Genomic DNA, 18507 nt, shown 5'->3' with positions numbered 1-18507 from the left:
TGAGTGCTCCTTTATATAATTCGTAGAACACGACATGACTACGAATTATATTGAGCGCAAATCCGCCTTATTGACTAGAGCTTGGCCAGAGCTGAAAATATTTTTTTTTTTAAATACACCATATTGCACCATATGTAAAAGGTACAATTATAATGTTCAAACTTACCCTGGGCAAGATAGTGGCTCTAGAAATAACAGAACAGGGAGAACGCAACAGGACAGCGAAACCTGGGAAACTGGGGAAAATGGGAATCCCGACTTCAGGGAAACTCCCAAAAGGTCGGGGTAAAATCGTTAAATCCGAGCAACAAAATTAGCATAGGACACTCATGCATCGTATAAGGCAATTTTATTGGTCCGGGTTCCTCTAGACGTAGGGGCACAATGGAAAGTGGAGTTGATCATCGACCCGGGCGCAGACGTAAGTATAATCAAGGAGGAATCGTTGAGGCCAGGGACCGCAATAAACCAAGCTGCAGCTTGCATTTTACAAACCCCATTTCGGAAATGTTGTTCTGTTCTCAAATATACTCACACAAGAAACAAACAAAACCTTTCGTACCTGAAGCACCGAGCTTCCAGTTTTCCGACTTGTTTGGTTTTCCTAACTATAAGCAAGCCGGACAAAACGACATACCTACACAACAGTAGAATTAGTTTCTTTGTTGCCATTTTGTCCGAAATAGTCGATGAGTATTAGGTTTGCTATGGTTCTTGGTACCCTCTCAAACCTGCTATGAAGGAATTAAAGCACATTTGTTTCAGTTTTCTATATTTACAGAAATACACTTATAGACTAAACAATCAAATATATCGGTTGATATGCTATTCCACAAATGTTAGCGTCCCTTGGTACCCTCATGTACCCCGATTCACCCCATGATGTTCCAAAAGAGTTTCTCACAATCCAGTACTTTCCAGCTTCAGGATCATCTTCAAAGCCAACAATATTCATGTAATGCAGCTGATTTGAAATTCCTTGCTTGCATCTGCGCTCGTCATAGATTCCCGATGCATAGAACATGAACGAAAAATTCAAAGGATCAAAACCAACAACGACAACGCCTTCTTCAGCCACTGTTTCCAATAATTGATCCTCATTCATGGGCATAACGTTCACGATTTGAATTCCAGACGTCCCGTAGTCTTCCTCATCATATCGACATTCCTTTGCACCGCCTTCATAAGGATACTTGCTTAGTTTGTTAATGTTTCCTTTGTCCAGGACATACTCAAACCCATTCCTCGGTGTCATACCGCCACAACCGATTTCTCTGGAGATGCAATCGATTAGATTTTGTTCGGAAAATTGTTGCAATCCGGAAGGATATTTGGAATCATGTGCTTCCAAAGCAGCGACAGTTGCGAAAGCCCATCCTGCGTTACATTGTGACTTCCCTAGAACTGTCTGGTCTCGGATCGGGTTCACAGCTCTTTCTGTTCGCCAATCTTTGGAGAAATATTTGGTGGCCTGCCTCTTGTCGCGCTCCTTCCAACCGTAAGTGTCTTTACTAAAGGACCCTCCTATCCAGCGATCGGTTGTGTTGTGGTATGTGTAAGAAGTCGACGGAGCCGATTGGAAGATGTTGTAGAATTCTTGTTCAGTCCAATCGGCGAATTGATTAATGCCTAGTTTGAAGTTGAATACTCCTTGGTTGTACAAGAAGTTATGAGATGCTATCCGTTCCTTATTTCGGTAGTAGTTGTTCTTCCGCATTACATCCTCCATAGGTTTGTATTGTTTGTTGTGTCGTCTCTGTTGAGGAGCAACATTTCAAATGAGAATTACGTAAAAGTAATAATTGCAGAGAGGCTCACCTTGAACGTATTCCATTCTGATACCAATTGCAGATTAGAAGCGCTTAGCGCTACTGTCGCCAGTAAAACTAAAATGATTTTCATTTTGTCTGGAAAATATGAGAAGCAAATTAAAGCATTTAATTTGAGCTTCGCAGTGCATGTTTTTCATTTGGAAATATTTTTTTAAGGTTTTGTGTAAAGCAGAACCATATTAAAAGCGATTCACTGTCTGTCTGTCACACGCACTTTTCTCCAAAACGGCAAAACCGATCCGAACGAAATTTGATGGATAAATGGGAACTACGAAATCCCATGCATATAGTGAGTGACATAAATTTGGGTGGAGTTTAGAGGGGGGCTCCTCATACATGGAAAGGGGGGATTTAAACAAAATCATCGGGTATGGTCGTGTAGGCTATTAAATGAAAGTACGATTAGTACTTTCCAAAACTGACATCAGTTTGTGAATTGCAAAGGGCGCGAGTAAGGAGCAAAATGTACGCACTTAAAGTGAGACAGGACTCATTTTCGGAAACTACCCAACCCAAAAATCCAAACAAAATCAGGATGGTGGGCTTAGATGAAGTCTACGCCTCGAAATATGCCCCATTCCAATATCTGTTCAAATAAACTTACTAATAGTATATTACCAACTTTTAGAAATTTACTGGTAAACCACCCTTCATCCTAGGACTACCAGCATATTTCGCATATACATGGCAAATTTCATGAGAATCTGGCCATTAACGCCAAAGTTATAGCAGTTCAAACCTAGCAATTTCGCGCGAATTTACTGCTTTTAAACCCATGCAAATAAGATGCTGACGTCATAATTAACGTATGCAATTTCGAAGTTGCCCATCCATCGAATTAAGCCACCGTTGTTTCGGCCGGCCTTTTGGTCGCTTACCATTAACTTCGACGTTCAAAGCAATCTTGGTAAGTGAATTCTCGTTAACGCGAATTATGTGACTATACTATCGAAGACGCCTTCCTCGGAGTTTCTCCACGATCGATGCAACCCCATATCGATCGCGGATATCCTCATTTCGGATGTAGTCAAAACGTGTCACGCCACCAGTCCAATGCAACATCTTCGTCTCCATTACCGCAAGATGCCGTTCATTGTCTGTTATAGTCGGCCAACACTCACAACTATAGAGAGAGGCAGACGGACGACATGGGGGCAAATTTTAGATTTGAGACGTCCGTTGATATGTCGATCACAAAGAACACCAGTTGTGGAACGCTACTTCCAGGTCTCATTAATGAATGAAACAATTTCATTACGCAGTTCTCCATTGGCTGATAGCATTGACCGGAGATATAGTCAATGCTATCAGGTCATGGAGAACTGCGGTATGCCCATCGCAAAGGGAAACATAAAACCTTTTATACCTGAAGTGTCAAGCTTCCGGTTTTCCGACTTGTTTATATTTTGTTTATTCGGGACTGTCCAGTTCACCCCAAAGCCTTTATCATACGAAATACAAGATAGGGGAAAACATATTTATAAGCTTAATGACAAATTATTATCTTATATTTAAATATTATTTGATAAAGGCTGCAGAGTGAGTAGAAACGAATAAAAGAAAAACAAACAATTATTTCTGGAACAGTTTTAATGCACGAACCATTTGGACGAAAAAGGACTCGGATATACCGGAATACTCATTCAAATTCGAAAAAAATTATGCTCCCAATCACTACTCTAAATATAGTACTATAATTTACTATTGTCTTCCAAGCAGGTCTGAAGAGAGACGGGTGGAAAGGGAAAGATTCCCGCCGGCCCCGGACTTTTTTAGGGGGCCATTGTATACATTTTTATGGAAAATGGGATAGTAGGGGTACCCGAGAAATTCTTAACCCAAACTCTTATGGCTTTCATCCTGTACCCCATTTTTCGGCATAATTTTCACACCGGGCTCGGATTTTCCTTCTACGGGCCTGCTTCCAAGGCTAGTCCCGAATCGTGATAAAAGAGGGAGGTTTCAGACAACATTCTTTGAATTATTCCCAGTAAAAAAAAAAAAACGTCATATCCGACCTCTCTCAGTAACAAGTTCTGACCAAGAAAACGCATTCAATGTTTTTAACAAAAGTATCGTGAGAATAAAAAACTTCGGAAAAATGCTAGGACATTCCCCTCAGCCAACACAGCAGGGTGTATTTAGAAGACTGTGGGAATATACTACTGCAGCGAGTACTCACGTGAAACCACCAGCACGTAACTCTCAGCGCTACTGAAGCCGAAGAGACATAAAACCTGATAATATCGTAGCATGGTCAAAGGGTAGTATAGATCCCAAGGCGAAACGTGGACTGGTACCCACGATGGAGCATAAAACCTGGGGAACGCCTGCTGAAATAACACCAACAGCTCTACTACCAAACCCTACCTCCACCTTCACGTGGTGATCGCTGAGAGATCTTTCTTAACGAAAAGCTGCAGACGGAGAAGGATGGAGGTGAGTCTTTCGCGCCTAAAAAGGGACAAATTTTACCAACTGGTCCTCCAGGTTGGGGTTCGGGTGGGGGTGACAACTCTACACGGACAACAACTCGTTACGAAGCCACAACAGGAGCCTCGGACTGGACGGATAGTACAACGACGAACCTGGCAACGATAAAGGAATAACGATTTGCGCATTTTCTCGTGGAATGTGCGCTCCCTGTACAGAGATGAAGTTGCCAAGCAGCTAGCCGATACCCTGTTCCAATATAGGGCTGATGTAACAGCGTTACAGGAGATACGTTGGACAGGGATCGGTTTCCTGGAGAAGAGTCACTACACCATATATTTTAGCGGCCATCCAGTAAACCATGTGCTCGGAGTAGGTTTCTTAGTCAGCCAAAAAATGAAACCTGTTATCGGCTTTGAAAACATAAGCGAAGGGCTATGCAATCTGCGCCTGCAAGGCAAATTTAGAAATATAAGCCTCATTAACGTTCACACCCTACAGAGGAGACTGCCGGGTTGCAGAAGGATAGGAGAGATAGAGAAGGAGCCCGTATTCAGTCGATGCGTTGGCTCCCGTAGCTTACACCAAAATACAAATGATAACGGACTGCGGATTATTCAATTAGCAGTGTCACAAGAAATGGTTGTTGGAAGTACCTGGTTTGCGCAGAAAGCGGTCCACAAATATACGTGGGCCTCTCCAAACGGGACCACTTTCAACCAAATTGACGACGCCGCCACCTCTCAGCATATAGGGGGGCCAATATAGATTCGGATCACTATTTCGTTGTCATGGTGTTTCGAGCTCGAATAACAACACCATCCAGAATCCCCTCTGACAATCAGGCGAGAGTTAACACTGACGCGATCCACAATACAGCTTTCGGCAACACCTATAAGAGGGAAATGGATGCCGTAATAACCGCAGTCAACAGAGATCCTGGAGATGAAGCATCAACAAATGATCTTCACAATCACCTAAAGAAGGTTATCATAAATACGCCCACAAAGTATCTATTTGGGTCGCAAAAAGAGTAGGAACGGCTGGTTTGACGATGAATCTAAGCTAGCTATGGAACGGAAGAATGCTGCATACCGAGTAATGCTGGATTCTCAAAGGACGCAGGCACGCATGGAGACTTATCACGAACTCCGCCGAGCGGAGAAGCGACTTCACGGACGGAAAAAGGATGCCTGGGAGAACCAACAAGTCTGTGAACTCGAAAAATACAGGAAGCAACCGCAGCAGGCGCGGAAATTTTACCAACAAGTCAGCAGGATGAACCCTTACATACCTCGATGTTCATCCTGCTGAGACAAAGAGGGAAATCGGACTTCCGACAAAATGGGCATATTGGGGCGATAGGTTGAGTACTTTGATGAACTACTGAACAACCAGAACATCGGCGAGTTAGAGGTCTCGCCAACTGAAGACGACGGATAAATATTGCCACCATCAAGTATAGAAGAAACAGTCCGTGCAATTCATAGGTTTAAAAATATAAGTCGCCAGGAGCCTAAGGAATTACAGTCGAATTGGTTAAATATGGAGGCGACCAATTACACCAAATGGCTCATCAACTTGTGCTCAAGGCATGGGATAGAGAATCAATGCTTGACGACTGGGAAAGAGGCGGCATCATCTGTCTCATACATAAAAAGGGAGATATCACACAGTGCAGCAATTATAGAGGTATGACGTTGCTGAGTTCCATCTATAAGATAGCTATAATCAGTCTTGCTAGGCCGGATAGCCTGGCCTTGGAAAAAAGATCCATGATGCTCAGGTAAATCCAAGAGGTATAATCGTGTTTAAGCCCACCCAACTACTAGCTTATGCTGACAATATTGACATCATGGGAAGAACCACCCGAGACGTGCAAACCGCCTTCATCCAGATCGAGCAGGTCCCGCGAGATCTTCGGCTGCATATTAATGAAGGCAAGACAAAGTATATGGTGGCCACGTCAGCACCAAAAGCCAACAAACTAACAACATCAAACCGCACTGGTCAAACGAAACCAATTTAGATAGGAGTCGAAAATCACAACCGATAACAGCTACGATGATGAAATCCGCCCAGGGTTGTTGCCAGCCAAAAGAGCCTATTTCAGCTTATAAAAACTGTTCCGCTCGAAACGTTTCATCATAGGGTCAAAGCTCTTACTGTACAAGACAATGATCTTGCCAGTTCTCATGAATTCCTCGGAAACTTGGGTTCTTAGCAAACAAAAAATACGAACTCTTGGCCTCGTTCGAGAGAAGAATCCTCCGAAAAATTTTTGGTCCTCTACATGAGGATGAACGATTCCGTAGCCTACATAACGACGAAATCTATGAGCGATTACGGTGGGCGGGTCACTTAATCCGTATGGATGAGGATGATCTCACCCAGAAAGTCTATAAGGGCAATATCTATGGTAGAAAAAGAAGACGAGGCAGACCCTGCCTGAGATGGAGCGATGGCGTAGGTCAGGACGCCAGACAGATTTTAGGGATATCGAATTGGTGGACCTCGGCGCAAAACTGGGATGTCTGGAGTTCCTTATTAAGGCAGGCCTAGACAGGCCTAGACAGGCCTAGACCGGATACCGGTTGTTGCGCCGCTGATGATGATGATGAATGCACTCAAACGAAGTAAAGCCGCTGGGTTTGACGGTCTCTCCGCAAAGTTATTTATCGTTGCACTTGCGGTTATTGCAAATCTGCTGCTTCCGCTCGTATGGAAATCTTACGAATTCGAGACCTTCCGACAGAATGGGAGAAGGGAATCATGGCGAAGATTCCAAAAAAGGGCACCTGTTTTAAGTGTGATAATTAGAGGGGTATCTGTGTGGTTCCTGCTGTCACCAGCATATTAGTTAAAATAATTCTTAAGCGCATCAAAGGACATCTCGAAGCTTGATGGACGGAGAGCAGGCTGGTTTTCGCTTCGGATTTTCCTGCATGGACCATATCAACATTTTACGATTGATTTTAGATCAGGATGCGAAGTTAAGATCTTAGCTAAATCAAGACTATGTAAATCTAGAAACAGGATATTTTTTACCTTTTACCTTCGGAGTTCAGCGAGTTCCTTAGTATCCGAATTCGTCACAAGTAGTTAAGTGCTTCGGAGTTAGCGGAGCATTACCTTTGCGGAAAAATTCACTAACACGCAATTTATTTTATATTTTCCAATAAAAAGTTTTCAATTTAATTCTTGTAATTTTAATTGAAGGCGAAAGATTTCTACGTGCTATCAATTCTCGTGTGTTATTTCAATCCTTGAACAGGGAAATTCCTACCAGTGAGAAACTTTCAATTTCGGTATTTTGATTATCTGATTTGAATACGAGAAGTTCTATGCTCTCTGAACATGGCTATAAAGCAAATGAGCAAAATGGCTTCAAGCCTCGTCTTTATGAACAATTAAGGATCAAATATAGGGTTAATTGTATCTGGTAACGAATGAAATCGGGGAAAGCCACAGGACCTGACGACATCGCATCTGAGCTCTGGAAAGCGAAGAGCTGGAACCCAGCACTGTGGCTCAGTGAATTCTTTAGTCGGGTTATTTAGGAAGGAAGAACACCATCTGACTGGCAAGAAAGTACCACTGTCCCAATATGGAAAAAGAAAGGTAGTTCAGCAGAATGTTCAAATTATCGTCCGATGCTTTTACTTTCCCATAATATGAAGATTTTTGAACGTATATTTGACAACCGTATTCGCGAAATCGTTGAAATAACTGCGAATCAAGCCGGATTTGTCGAAAACTGCGGAACTAAGCAATACACGTTGCGCGGTTACTCATGGAGAAACACAGTGAGAGGCATCGCTCTCTTTACATTGCATTTCTGCAATTCCCCATGAAACAGGCACAATCACTGTCAGCGGCAGTGATCTGTCCAAAACTGAGTGATTTAAATACCTCGGGTCAACGCTGTCAGCCAATGGAGAACTGCGTTATGAAATTGCTTCATGCGTTAATGCGACCTAGATGAAGTGGCGTTCCACAACTAGTGTTCTTTGTGATCGACGTATCAACGAACGGCTCAAATGTAAAATTTACCGCAATGTTGTCCGTCCTGTCGCCCTCTATGGTTCTGAGTGTTGACCGACTATAAAAGACAATGAACGGCATCTTGCAGTAATGGAGACGAAGATGTTACGTTGGATTAGTGGCGTGACACGTTTTGATCCCATCCGAAATGAGGATATTCGCGATCGTTATGGGGTTGCACCGATCGTGGAAAAATTGCGAGGGAGGCGTCTTTGATGGTATGGTCACGCAATTCGTGCTAACGAGAACTCACTCTCCAAGATTGCTCTGAATATCTGAACAACTGGGATGGATGGTGATTTGAAAGACTCGCGATTGCATCCTGATCAGGCTTTTCATAAAACCAAATGATGAAAACGATTACTACGAGCCAACCCCGCTTGTGAACGGGACAAAGGCTGTAGAAATGCGGTCAAATGGTAGTACAGGTCCCAGGGTGAAACGTGAATTGGTACTCACGATGGAGCATAAAACCTGGGAAATGCCTGCTGAACCAACACCAACAGCTCTACTACCTAACCCTATCTCCACCTCCACGTGGTGATCGCTGGGAGCTCTTTCTTAACGAAAAGCTGCAGACGGAGAAAGATGAAGACGAGTCTCCCGCGCCTAAAAACGGGACAAATAGTACCGACTGGTCCTCCAGGTTGGGGGTTGGGTAGGGCTAACAACCGTACACGGAAAACAACTTGTTACGAAGCCACAACAGGAGCCTCGGACTGGACGGATTATGCAACGACGAACCCGGCTGTGACAACGGAATAACGATTTGAGCATTTTATCATGGAACGTGTACTCCCTGTACAGAGAAGAAGCTGATAAGCAACTAGCCGATACCCTGACCCAATTTAGGGCTGATGTAACAGCGTTACTGGAAATGCATTGAACAGGGACCGGTTTCCTGGAGAAGAGCCGGTACAGCATATATTATAGTGGCCATCCAGTAAACCATGTGCTCGGAGTAGGTTTCTTAGTCAGCCAAAAAGTAAAACCTATTGTTATCGGCTTTGAAAACATAAGCGAACGGCTACGTACTCTGCGCTTGCAAGGCAAATTTAGAAATATAAGCCTCATTAACGTTCACGCCCCTACAGAAGAGACTGCAGAGTCGGAGAAGAATACCTTCGAGGCAGTAGAACGGACCCTCGAAGCCTGTCCCAGATATGATATCAAAATCATACTTGGGGATTTTAACAGCCAAGTAGGGAAGGAGCCTGTATTCAGGCGATACGTTGGCTACCATAGCTTACACGAAAATACAAATGATAACGGACTGCGGATTATTCAATTAGCAGTGTCACACGAAAAATTGTTGTTGGAAGTACCTGGTTTGTGCGGAAATCGGTCCACAAACATACGTGGGCCTCTTCAGATGGGATCACTTTCAACCAAATTGACCATGTGTTGATCGAACGCCGCCACCTCTCAGCCTTGATGAATGTCGAACATATAGGGGGTTTCTTAGGTCATCACTATCTCGTTGTCATGGCGCTCCGAGCTCGAATAACAATACCACCTAGGATCCCCTTTGGCAATCAGGTGAGAGTTAACACTGAAGCCATCCACAACACAGCCTTCCGCGACATCTATAAGAGCAAAATGGATGCCGCAATGACCGCAGTCCACAGAGGACCTGGAGATGAAGCATCAACAAATGATCTTCACAACCACCCGAAGAACGTTATCATGGATACCGCCTCAAACATACTTTGCTTCAGCCTCAAAAGGAGTCGGAACGGCTGGTTTGATGATGTTGCATTCTCAAAGAACGCGTGCACGCGCAGAGACTTATCACGAACTCCGTCGCGCGGAGAAGCGACTTCATAGCCGTCTATGTAGTCGCTTCTCCACCTGGGAAGCCTGGGAGAACCAACAAGTCTGTGAACTAGAAAAGTATAGGGAGCAACCGCACCAGGCGCGGAAGTTCTACCAACAAGTCAGCAGGATGAAGCCTTATACACCTCGATGTTCATCCTGCCGCTCATCCGACAACCAGAACGTCGGCGAGTTGGAGGTCCCGCCAACTGAAGTCGACGGACAAATACTGCCACCATCAAGTTTAGGAGAAACAGTCCGTGCAATTCATCAGTTAAAAACATAAATCGGCAGGAGGCGACCAGTTACACCAAGTGGTTCATCAACTTGTGCTCAAGGTATGGGACAGCGAATCAATGCCTGACGATTGGCAACGAGGCATTATCTGTCTCATACATAAAGAGGGAGATATCACGGAGTGCAGCAATTATAGAGGTATTACGTCGCTGAGTACCATCTATAAGATATTCTCCGCTATCTTGCTAGGCCGGATAGCCCCTTACGCCCAGAGCATCATTGGCCCATACCAAAGAGGCTTCACTCCAGGCAAATCAGCAACAAATCAGATTTTCTCTGTGCGGCAAGCGATGGAAAAACTTTTGGAATATGGACAACAGTTGCACCATCTGTTCATCGACTTTAAAGCCGCCTATGATAGCATAGCCAGGGTAAAACTGTACACGGTCATGAGAGAATTCGGTATCCCGACGAAACTAATGAGACTGACTAGGCTGACCCTGACCAATGTGCGAGGCCAGAAAATAGCAGCAGGATCACTCTCAAGACCATTCGACATCAACAACGGTCTACGACAAGGGGATGCCCTATCATGCGTCCTCTTTAACCTGGTCCTCGAGAAAATGATCCGTGATGCTGAGGTAAATGCAAGAGGTACGATCCTCTTTAAATCCACCCAACTACTGGCCTATGCTGACGATATCGACATCATGGGAAGAACCACCCGAGACGTACAAACTGCCTTCATTCAGATCGAGCTGGCGGCGCGAGATCTTGGGCTGCACATCAATGAAGGCAAGACAATGTGGCAACGTCAGCACCGAAGACGAACCAACCAACAACATCAAACCGCCTATTTCAGCTTACAAAAACTGTTCCGCTCGAAACGTTTCACCATAGGGTCAAAGCTCTTACTGTACAAGACTATGATCTTGCCAGTCCTCATGTATTCCTCGGAAACTTGGGTTCTTAGCAAGGAAAATTGCGAACTCTTGGCCTCGTTCGAGAGAAGAATCCTCCGAAAAATTGTTGGCCCCTACATGAGGATGAGCGATTCCGTAGCCTACATAACGACGAAATCTATGAGTGATACCACGACCGATCGGTTGTGGATAAAATCCGGCTCAATAGGTTAGGGTGGGCGGGTTACTTAATCCGTATGGATGAGGATGATCCCACCCAGAAAGTCTATAAGGGCAATATCTATGGTAGAACAAGAAGACGAGGCAGACCCTGCCTGAGATGGAGCGATGGCGTAGGTCAGGACGCCAGACAGATTTTAGGGATATCGAATTGATGGACCTCGGCGCAAAACTGGGATGTCTGGAGTTCCTTATTAAGGCAGGCCTAGACCGAATACCGGTTGTTGCGCCGTTGACGATGATGATGAATGCACTCAAACGAAGTAAAGCCGCTGGGTTTGACGGTCTCTCCGCAGAATTATTTATCGTTGCACTTGCGGTTATTGCAAATCTGTTGCTTCCGCTCGTATGGAAATCTTACGAATTCGAGACCTTCCGACTGAATAGGAAGATTCCAAAGAAGGGCACGTGTTTTAAGTGTGATAATTAGAGGGGTATCTGTGTGGTTCCTGCTGTCACCAGCATATTAGCTAAAATAATTCTTAAACGCATGAAAGGACATCTCGAAGCTTGATGGACGGAGAGCAGGCTGGTTTTCGCTTCGGATTTTCCTGCATGGACCATATCAACATTTTACGGTTGATTTTAGATCAGGATGCGAAGTTTAGATCTTAGCTACGCTTGCTCTATATCGATTTCTAAATTAAGACTATGTAAATCTGGAACCAGGATATTTTTTACCTTTTACCTTCGGAGTTCAGCGAGTTCCTTAGTATCCGAATTCGTCACAAGTAGTGTTAAGTGCTTCGGAGTTAGCGGAGCATTACCTTTGTGGAAAAATTCACTAACACGCAATTTATTTTATATTTTCCAATAAAAAGTTTTCAATTTAATTCTTGTAATTTTAATTGAAGGCACAGGGAAATTCCTACCAGTGAGAAACTTTCAATCTCGGTATTTTGATTATCTGATTTGAATAAGAGAAGTTCCATGCTCTCTGAACATGGCTATAAAGCAAATGAGCAAAATGGCTTGAAGCCTCGTCTTTATGAAAAATTAAGGATCAAATATAAGGTTAATTGTATCTGGTAACGAATGAAATCGGGGAAAGCCACAGGACCTGACGACATCGCATCTGAGCTCTGGAAAGCGAAGAGCTGGAACCCAGCACTGTGGCTCAGTGAATTCTTTAGTCGGATTATTTAGGAAGGAAGAACACCATCTGACTGGCAAGAAAGTACCACTGTTCCAATAGGTAGTTCAGCAGAATGTTCAAATTATCGTCCGATGCTTTTACTTTCCCATAACATGAAGATTTTTGAACGCAAACTTGACAACCGTATTCGCGAAATCGTTGAAATAACCGTGAATCAAGCCGGATTTGTCGAAAACTGCGGAACTAAGCAATACACGTTGCGCGGTTACTCATGGAGAAACACAGTGAGAAGCATCGCTCTCTTTACATTGCATTTCTGCAATTCCCCATGAAACAGGCATAATCACTGTCAGCGGCAGTGATCTGTCCAGAACTGAGTGATTTAAATACCTCGGGTCAAGCCTGTCAGCCAATGGAGAACTGCGTTATGAAATTGCTTCACGCATTAACGCAACCTAGATGAAGTGGCGTTCCACAACTAGTGTTCTTTGTGATCGACGTATCAACGAACGTCTTAAATCTAAAATTTACCGCAATGTTGTCCGTCCTGCCGCTCTCTATGGTTCTGAGTGTCGGCCAACTATAAAAGACAATGAACGGCATCTTGCAGTAATGGAGACGAAGATGTTACGTTGGACTAGTGGCGTGACACGTTTTGATCACATCCGAAATGAGGATATTCGCGATCGTTATGGGGTTGCACCGATCGTGGAAAAATTGCGAGGGAGGCGTCTTTGATGGTATGGTCACGCAATTCGTGCTAACGAGAACTCACTCTCCAAGATTGCTCTGAATATCGAAATCGATAGTAAGCGACCAAAAGGCCGGCCTGAACAACTGGGATGGATGGTGATTTGAAAGACTCGCGATTGCATCCGGATCAGGCTTTTCATAAAACCAAATGATGAAAACGATCACTACGAGCCAACCCCGCTTGTGAACGGGACAAAGGCTGTAGAAATGTGGTCAAATGGTAGTACAGGTCCCAGGGTGAAACGTGGATTGGTACTCACGATGGAGCATAAAACCTGGGAAATGCCTGCTGAACCAACACCAACAGCTCTACTACCTAACCCTATCTCCACCTCCACGTGGTGATCGCTGGGAGCTCTTTCTTAACGAAAAGCTGCAGACGGAGAAAGATGAAGGCGAGTCTCCCGCGCCTAAAAACGGGACAAATTGTACCGACTGGTCCTCCAGGTTGGGGGTTGGGTAGGGCTGACAACCGTACACGGAAAACAACTTGCTACGAAGCCACAACAGGAGCCTCGGACTGGACGGATTATGCAACGACGGACCCGGCAACGACAACGCAATAACGATTTGCGCATTTTCTCATGGAACGTGCGCTCCCTGTACAGAGATAAAGCTGACGAGCAGCTACCATACCCTGTCCCAATATAGGGCTGATATAACAGCGTTGCAAGAGATACGATGGACAGGGACCGGTTTCCTGGAGAAGAGCCACTACACCATATATTATAGCGGCCATCCAGTAAACCATGTGCTCGGAGTAGGTTTCTTAGTCAGCCAAAAAGTGAAACCTATTGTTATCGGCTTTGAAAACATAAGCGAACGGCTACGTACTCTGCGCTTGCAAGGCCTTTTTAGAAATATAAGCCTCAATAACGTTCACGCCCCTACAGAAGAGACTGCAGAGTCGGAGAAGGATACCTTTTACGAGGCAGTTCGTTCTACTGCCCTCGAAGCCTGTCCCAGATATGATATCAAAATCATACTTGGGGATTTTAACAGCCAAGTAGGGAAGGAGCCCGTATTCAGGCGATACGTTGGCTACCATAGCTTACACGAAAATACAAATGATAACGGACTGCGGATTATTCAGTTAGCAGTGTCACACGAAAAATGGTTGTTGGAAGTACTTGGTTTGTGCGGAAATCGGTCCACAAACATACGTGGGCCTCTCCAGACGGCCACCTCTCAGCCTTGATGAATGTTAGAACATATAGGGGGGCCAATATAGACTCGGATCACTATCTCGTCGTCATGGCGCTCCGAGCTCGAATAACAGTACCACCTAGGATCCCCTCTGGCAATCAGGTGAGAGTTAACACTGAAGCCATCCACAACACAGCCCTCCGCGACATCTATAAGAGCAAAATGGATGCCGCAATGACCGCAGTCAACAGAGGACCTGGAGATGAAGCATCAACAAATGATCTTCACAACCACCCGAAGAACGTTATCATGGATATCGCCTCAAACATACTTTGCCCCAGCCTCAAAAGGAGTCGGAACGGCTGGTTTGATGATGTTGCATTCTCAAAGAACGCGTGCACGCGCAGAGACTTATCACGAACTCCGTCGAGCGGAGAAGCGACTTCATAGACGGAAAAAGGAAGCCTGGGAGAACCAACAAGTCTGTGAACTAGAAAAGTACAGGGAGCAACCGCACCAGGCGCGGAAGTTCTACCAACAAGTCAGCAGGATGAAGCCTTATACACCTCGATGCTCATTCTGCCGCTCATCCGACAACCAGAACATCGGCGAGTTGGAGGTCCCGCCAACTGAAGTCGACGGACAAATACTGCCACCATCAAGTTTAGGAGAAACAGTCCGTGCAATTCATCAGCTAAAAAATCATAAATCGGCAGGAGGCGACCAGTTACACCAAGTGGTTCATCAACTTGTGCTCAAGGTATGGGACAGCGAACCAATGCCTGACGATTGGCAACGAGGCATTATCTGTCTCATACATAAAGAGGGAGATATCACGGAGTGCAGCAATTATAGAGGTATTACGTCGCTGAGTACCATCTATAAGATATTCTCCGCTATCTTGCTAGGCCGGATAGCCCCTTACGCCCAGAGCATCATTGGCCCATACTAAAGAGGCTTCACTCCAGGCAAATCAGCAACAAATCAGATTTTCTCTGTGCGGCAGGCGATGGAAAAACTTTTGGAATATGGGCAACAGTTGCGCCATCTATTCATTGACTTTAAAGCCGCCTATGATAGCATAGCCAAGGTAAAACTGTACACGGCCATGAGAGAATTCGGTATCCCGACGAAACTAATGAGACTGACTAGGCTGACCCTGACCAATGTGCGAGGCCAGAAGATAGCAGCAGGATCACTCTCAATACCATTCGACATCAACAACGGTCTACGACAAGGGGATGCCCTATCATGCGTCCTCTTTAACCTGGCCCTCGAGAAAGTGATCCGTGATGCTGAGGTAAATTCAAGAGGTACGATCCTCTTTAAATCCACCCAACTACTGGCCTATGCTGACGATATCGACATCATGGGAAGAACCACCCGAGACGTAGAAACTGCCTTCATTCAGATCGAGCTGGCGGCCCGAGATCTTGGGCTGCACATCAATGAAGGCAAGACAAAATATATGGTGGCAACGTCAGCACTGAAGACGAACCAACCAACAACATCAAACCGATTATTTCAGCTTACAAAAACTGTTCCGCTCGAAACGTTTCACCATAGGGTCAAAGCTCTTACTGTACAAGACTATGATCTTGCCAGTCCTCATGTATTCCTCGGAAACTTGGGTTCTTAGCAAGAAAAATTGCGAACTCTTGGCCTCGTTCGAGAGAAGAATCCTTCGAAAAATTGTTGGCCCCTACATGAGGATGAACGATTCCGTAGCCTACATAACGACGAAATCTATGAGTGATACCGATCGGTTGTGGATAAAATCCGGCTCAATAGGTTAGGGTGGGCGGGTTACTTAATCCGTATGGATGAGGATGATCCCACCCAGAAAGTCTATAAGGGCAATATCTATGGTAGAAAAAGAAGATGAGGCAGACCCTGCCTAAGATGGAGCGATGGCGTAGGTCAGGACGCCAGACAGCTTTTAGGGATATCGAATTGGTGGACCTCGGAGCAAAACCGGGATGTCTGGAGTTCCTTATTAAGGCAGACCTAGACCGGATACCGGTTGTTCCGCCGTTGATGATGATGAAATGAGAATATTCGCGATCGTTATGGGGTTGCACCGATCATGGAAAAATTGCGAGGGAGGCGTCTTTGAGGGTATGGTTACGCAATTGATTGATCTGAACATCGAAGTCGATGACAAACGACCAAAAAATAGGCCGAAACAACGGTGGCTTGATACGCTGGATGGGGATTTAAAAGCCTCAAGATTGCACCCAGATCAGGCATTCGATAGAGCCAAATGGCGAAACCGATCACGATGAGCCGACCTCGCTTGTGAACGGGACAAAGGCTGAAGAAAAAGAAGAAGGTATCTGGATAGTTGAGCTCTCTTGAATTTTAATTGCATCATAGGTGTTTGTGCGTATCTTTGTGCTTGCCCCTGCTGCTACAGGTTTTTCATTTGGGCAGTATTAGGTATGATGATTTTTAAGTTGAAGCATAGTCTCATTAAAAATGATCAAAGAACATAAGTTTTACCGTGAAACCATAGCGTCCGATACAGTTTGGAGTATGTGTTAATGTGTTTGGTATTATTGTCAATCCTCAGTCAGTTGTTGGTTCAACCAGTTTACTTTTGGTGATTTAAGTCTGTGAAATGAGCGACTTGCATAAAATTATTACTAATGCTTGCTGTATCGAAAAAAAGAAACAATTTTCAGGGTAGTTAAAAAAGTTGAAGAAATTGATGCTCGATGAGTCGACTGATGCGTAAACAGAATAACGATCTGAAGCCTACTAATATTTTCTTAATTACAACGAGTTGCATCCATTTCTCAATGGAATTGCAACGTTATATAATTGGTTGAATTTGCATTTGTCATTTATTCATTGAATAGGTATCGAGTCGCTGATCTGTAGTACACATTTTCAGAGAAAAGCAAATGGTTGGATTACTCGAGACTCACATGATGCAAAACTACAAAACAAATTTGGAGAAATGTGGTGGAGGTGCTTACACGAGTGAAACACATAAGAGGGGTCTGAAAGAGTTGTTGATGGTATATTTTCAGCGAATATATGATATAGTGGAAAATAGACCATATATTTTACACTCATGTGTGTAATTCTGAACTACTATTCGATTTGCCTCCCACTTTCAAGGTACTATTCAAGGCATTTTTACTTGATATCATCAAATACACTGTTCATGGGAAAACTGAATAGCTTAAGCTTAGCCACTAATTACATTCACACATTCAGCATGGAACTATGGGTATTCTGCTAGTCCTTCAGTTGATTTCACTATAACTGAACAGGAGAAGTCACTACACCGCATAGGCACTAGCGTATCCATTTTGGTGCGTCAACCCTACCGCATAAGTAATGTCCTTTGGAAGCTCACTTCAATCCCGATTTTCACTTATTAGAAACCATTTTTCAAATTACCTTCTAGAATCACTAAATGTATATCTAAACGACCACTAGAGAGTCTAACATATTTAAGAGGCGAATTTCTGTGAAAGCGCCCCACACCATTTGCTTTGGTCTTATATAGTTTTTCTGATCGCGATGAAAAAATTATCTCGAAAAATTTCCTCCTCCCTTGCATACTTTATATAATATTCGCGTTATCAGTGCGACTAAACAAGGAATTCGCCAGCATTTCTTTTAATCCTACTTTCACAATAATGAAGACACCATGGGAGATATTTACGAACTCTTAACGTATAAATTTAAACAACTTCGTTTGGAGAAGTTTGCGTTCTGGGGTAGAATTTCACCTGGGAAATCTATGCTTAATGTGTAAATATGGTGTTATGTAACATTTTGCAGACTATATTTATACTAAACTTATGTCTGGCAATGAAAGTGTATTATCTAGAAAAATGTAACTTTTCCTGTTATGCTTCGAAGGAGTTCCGTGAGGGTACGAACAGTCCAATAGCCTTAGCGCAACATAACAATGTTGCTTTACAGATTTATTTGCTTATCAGTATTCAAAGCAGTAAGACATTTACATACCAATTTAATGCCTATGATTCAT

General features: G+C 44.1%; 1 protein-coding gene across 2 annotated transcripts; it reads right to left on the bottom strand.

Moving 5' to 3' along the window:
• Positions 1-761: 761 nt before the first annotated feature.
• Positions 762-18026, bottom strand: LOC119654574 (procathepsin L-like). 2 transcript variants are annotated; one of them, XM_038060028.1, is made up of 3 exons: positions 17910-18026; positions 1819-1907; positions 762-1756 (listed from the first exon to the last, which is right to left on the bottom strand). In XM_038060028.1, exons 2-3 carry the CDS (start codon positions 1900-1902, stop codon positions 797-799), a joined length of 1044 nt encoding a protein of 347 aa, XP_037915956.1. In that variant the 5' UTR covers positions 1903-1907; positions 17910-18026; the 3' UTR covers positions 762-796. The 2 variants fall into 2 exon arrangements, with proteins under 2 accessions (XP_037915956.1, XP_037915957.1); XM_038060029.1 differs by lacking the exon at positions 17910-18026 and adding an exon at positions 7314-7414.
• Between the last annotated feature and the right edge of the window lie 481 nt (positions 18027-18507).

This window comes from Hermetia illucens, chromosome 4 (assembly GCF_905115235.1).
Source record: "Hermetia illucens chromosome 4, iHerIll2.2.curated.20191125, whole genome shotgun sequence".
Taxonomy (NCBI): Eukaryota; Metazoa; Arthropoda; class Insecta; order Diptera; family Stratiomyidae; genus Hermetia; species Hermetia illucens.
Note: the sequence above shows the minus strand (reverse complement) of the source record. Positions and strands in the feature narration are given on the sequence as shown.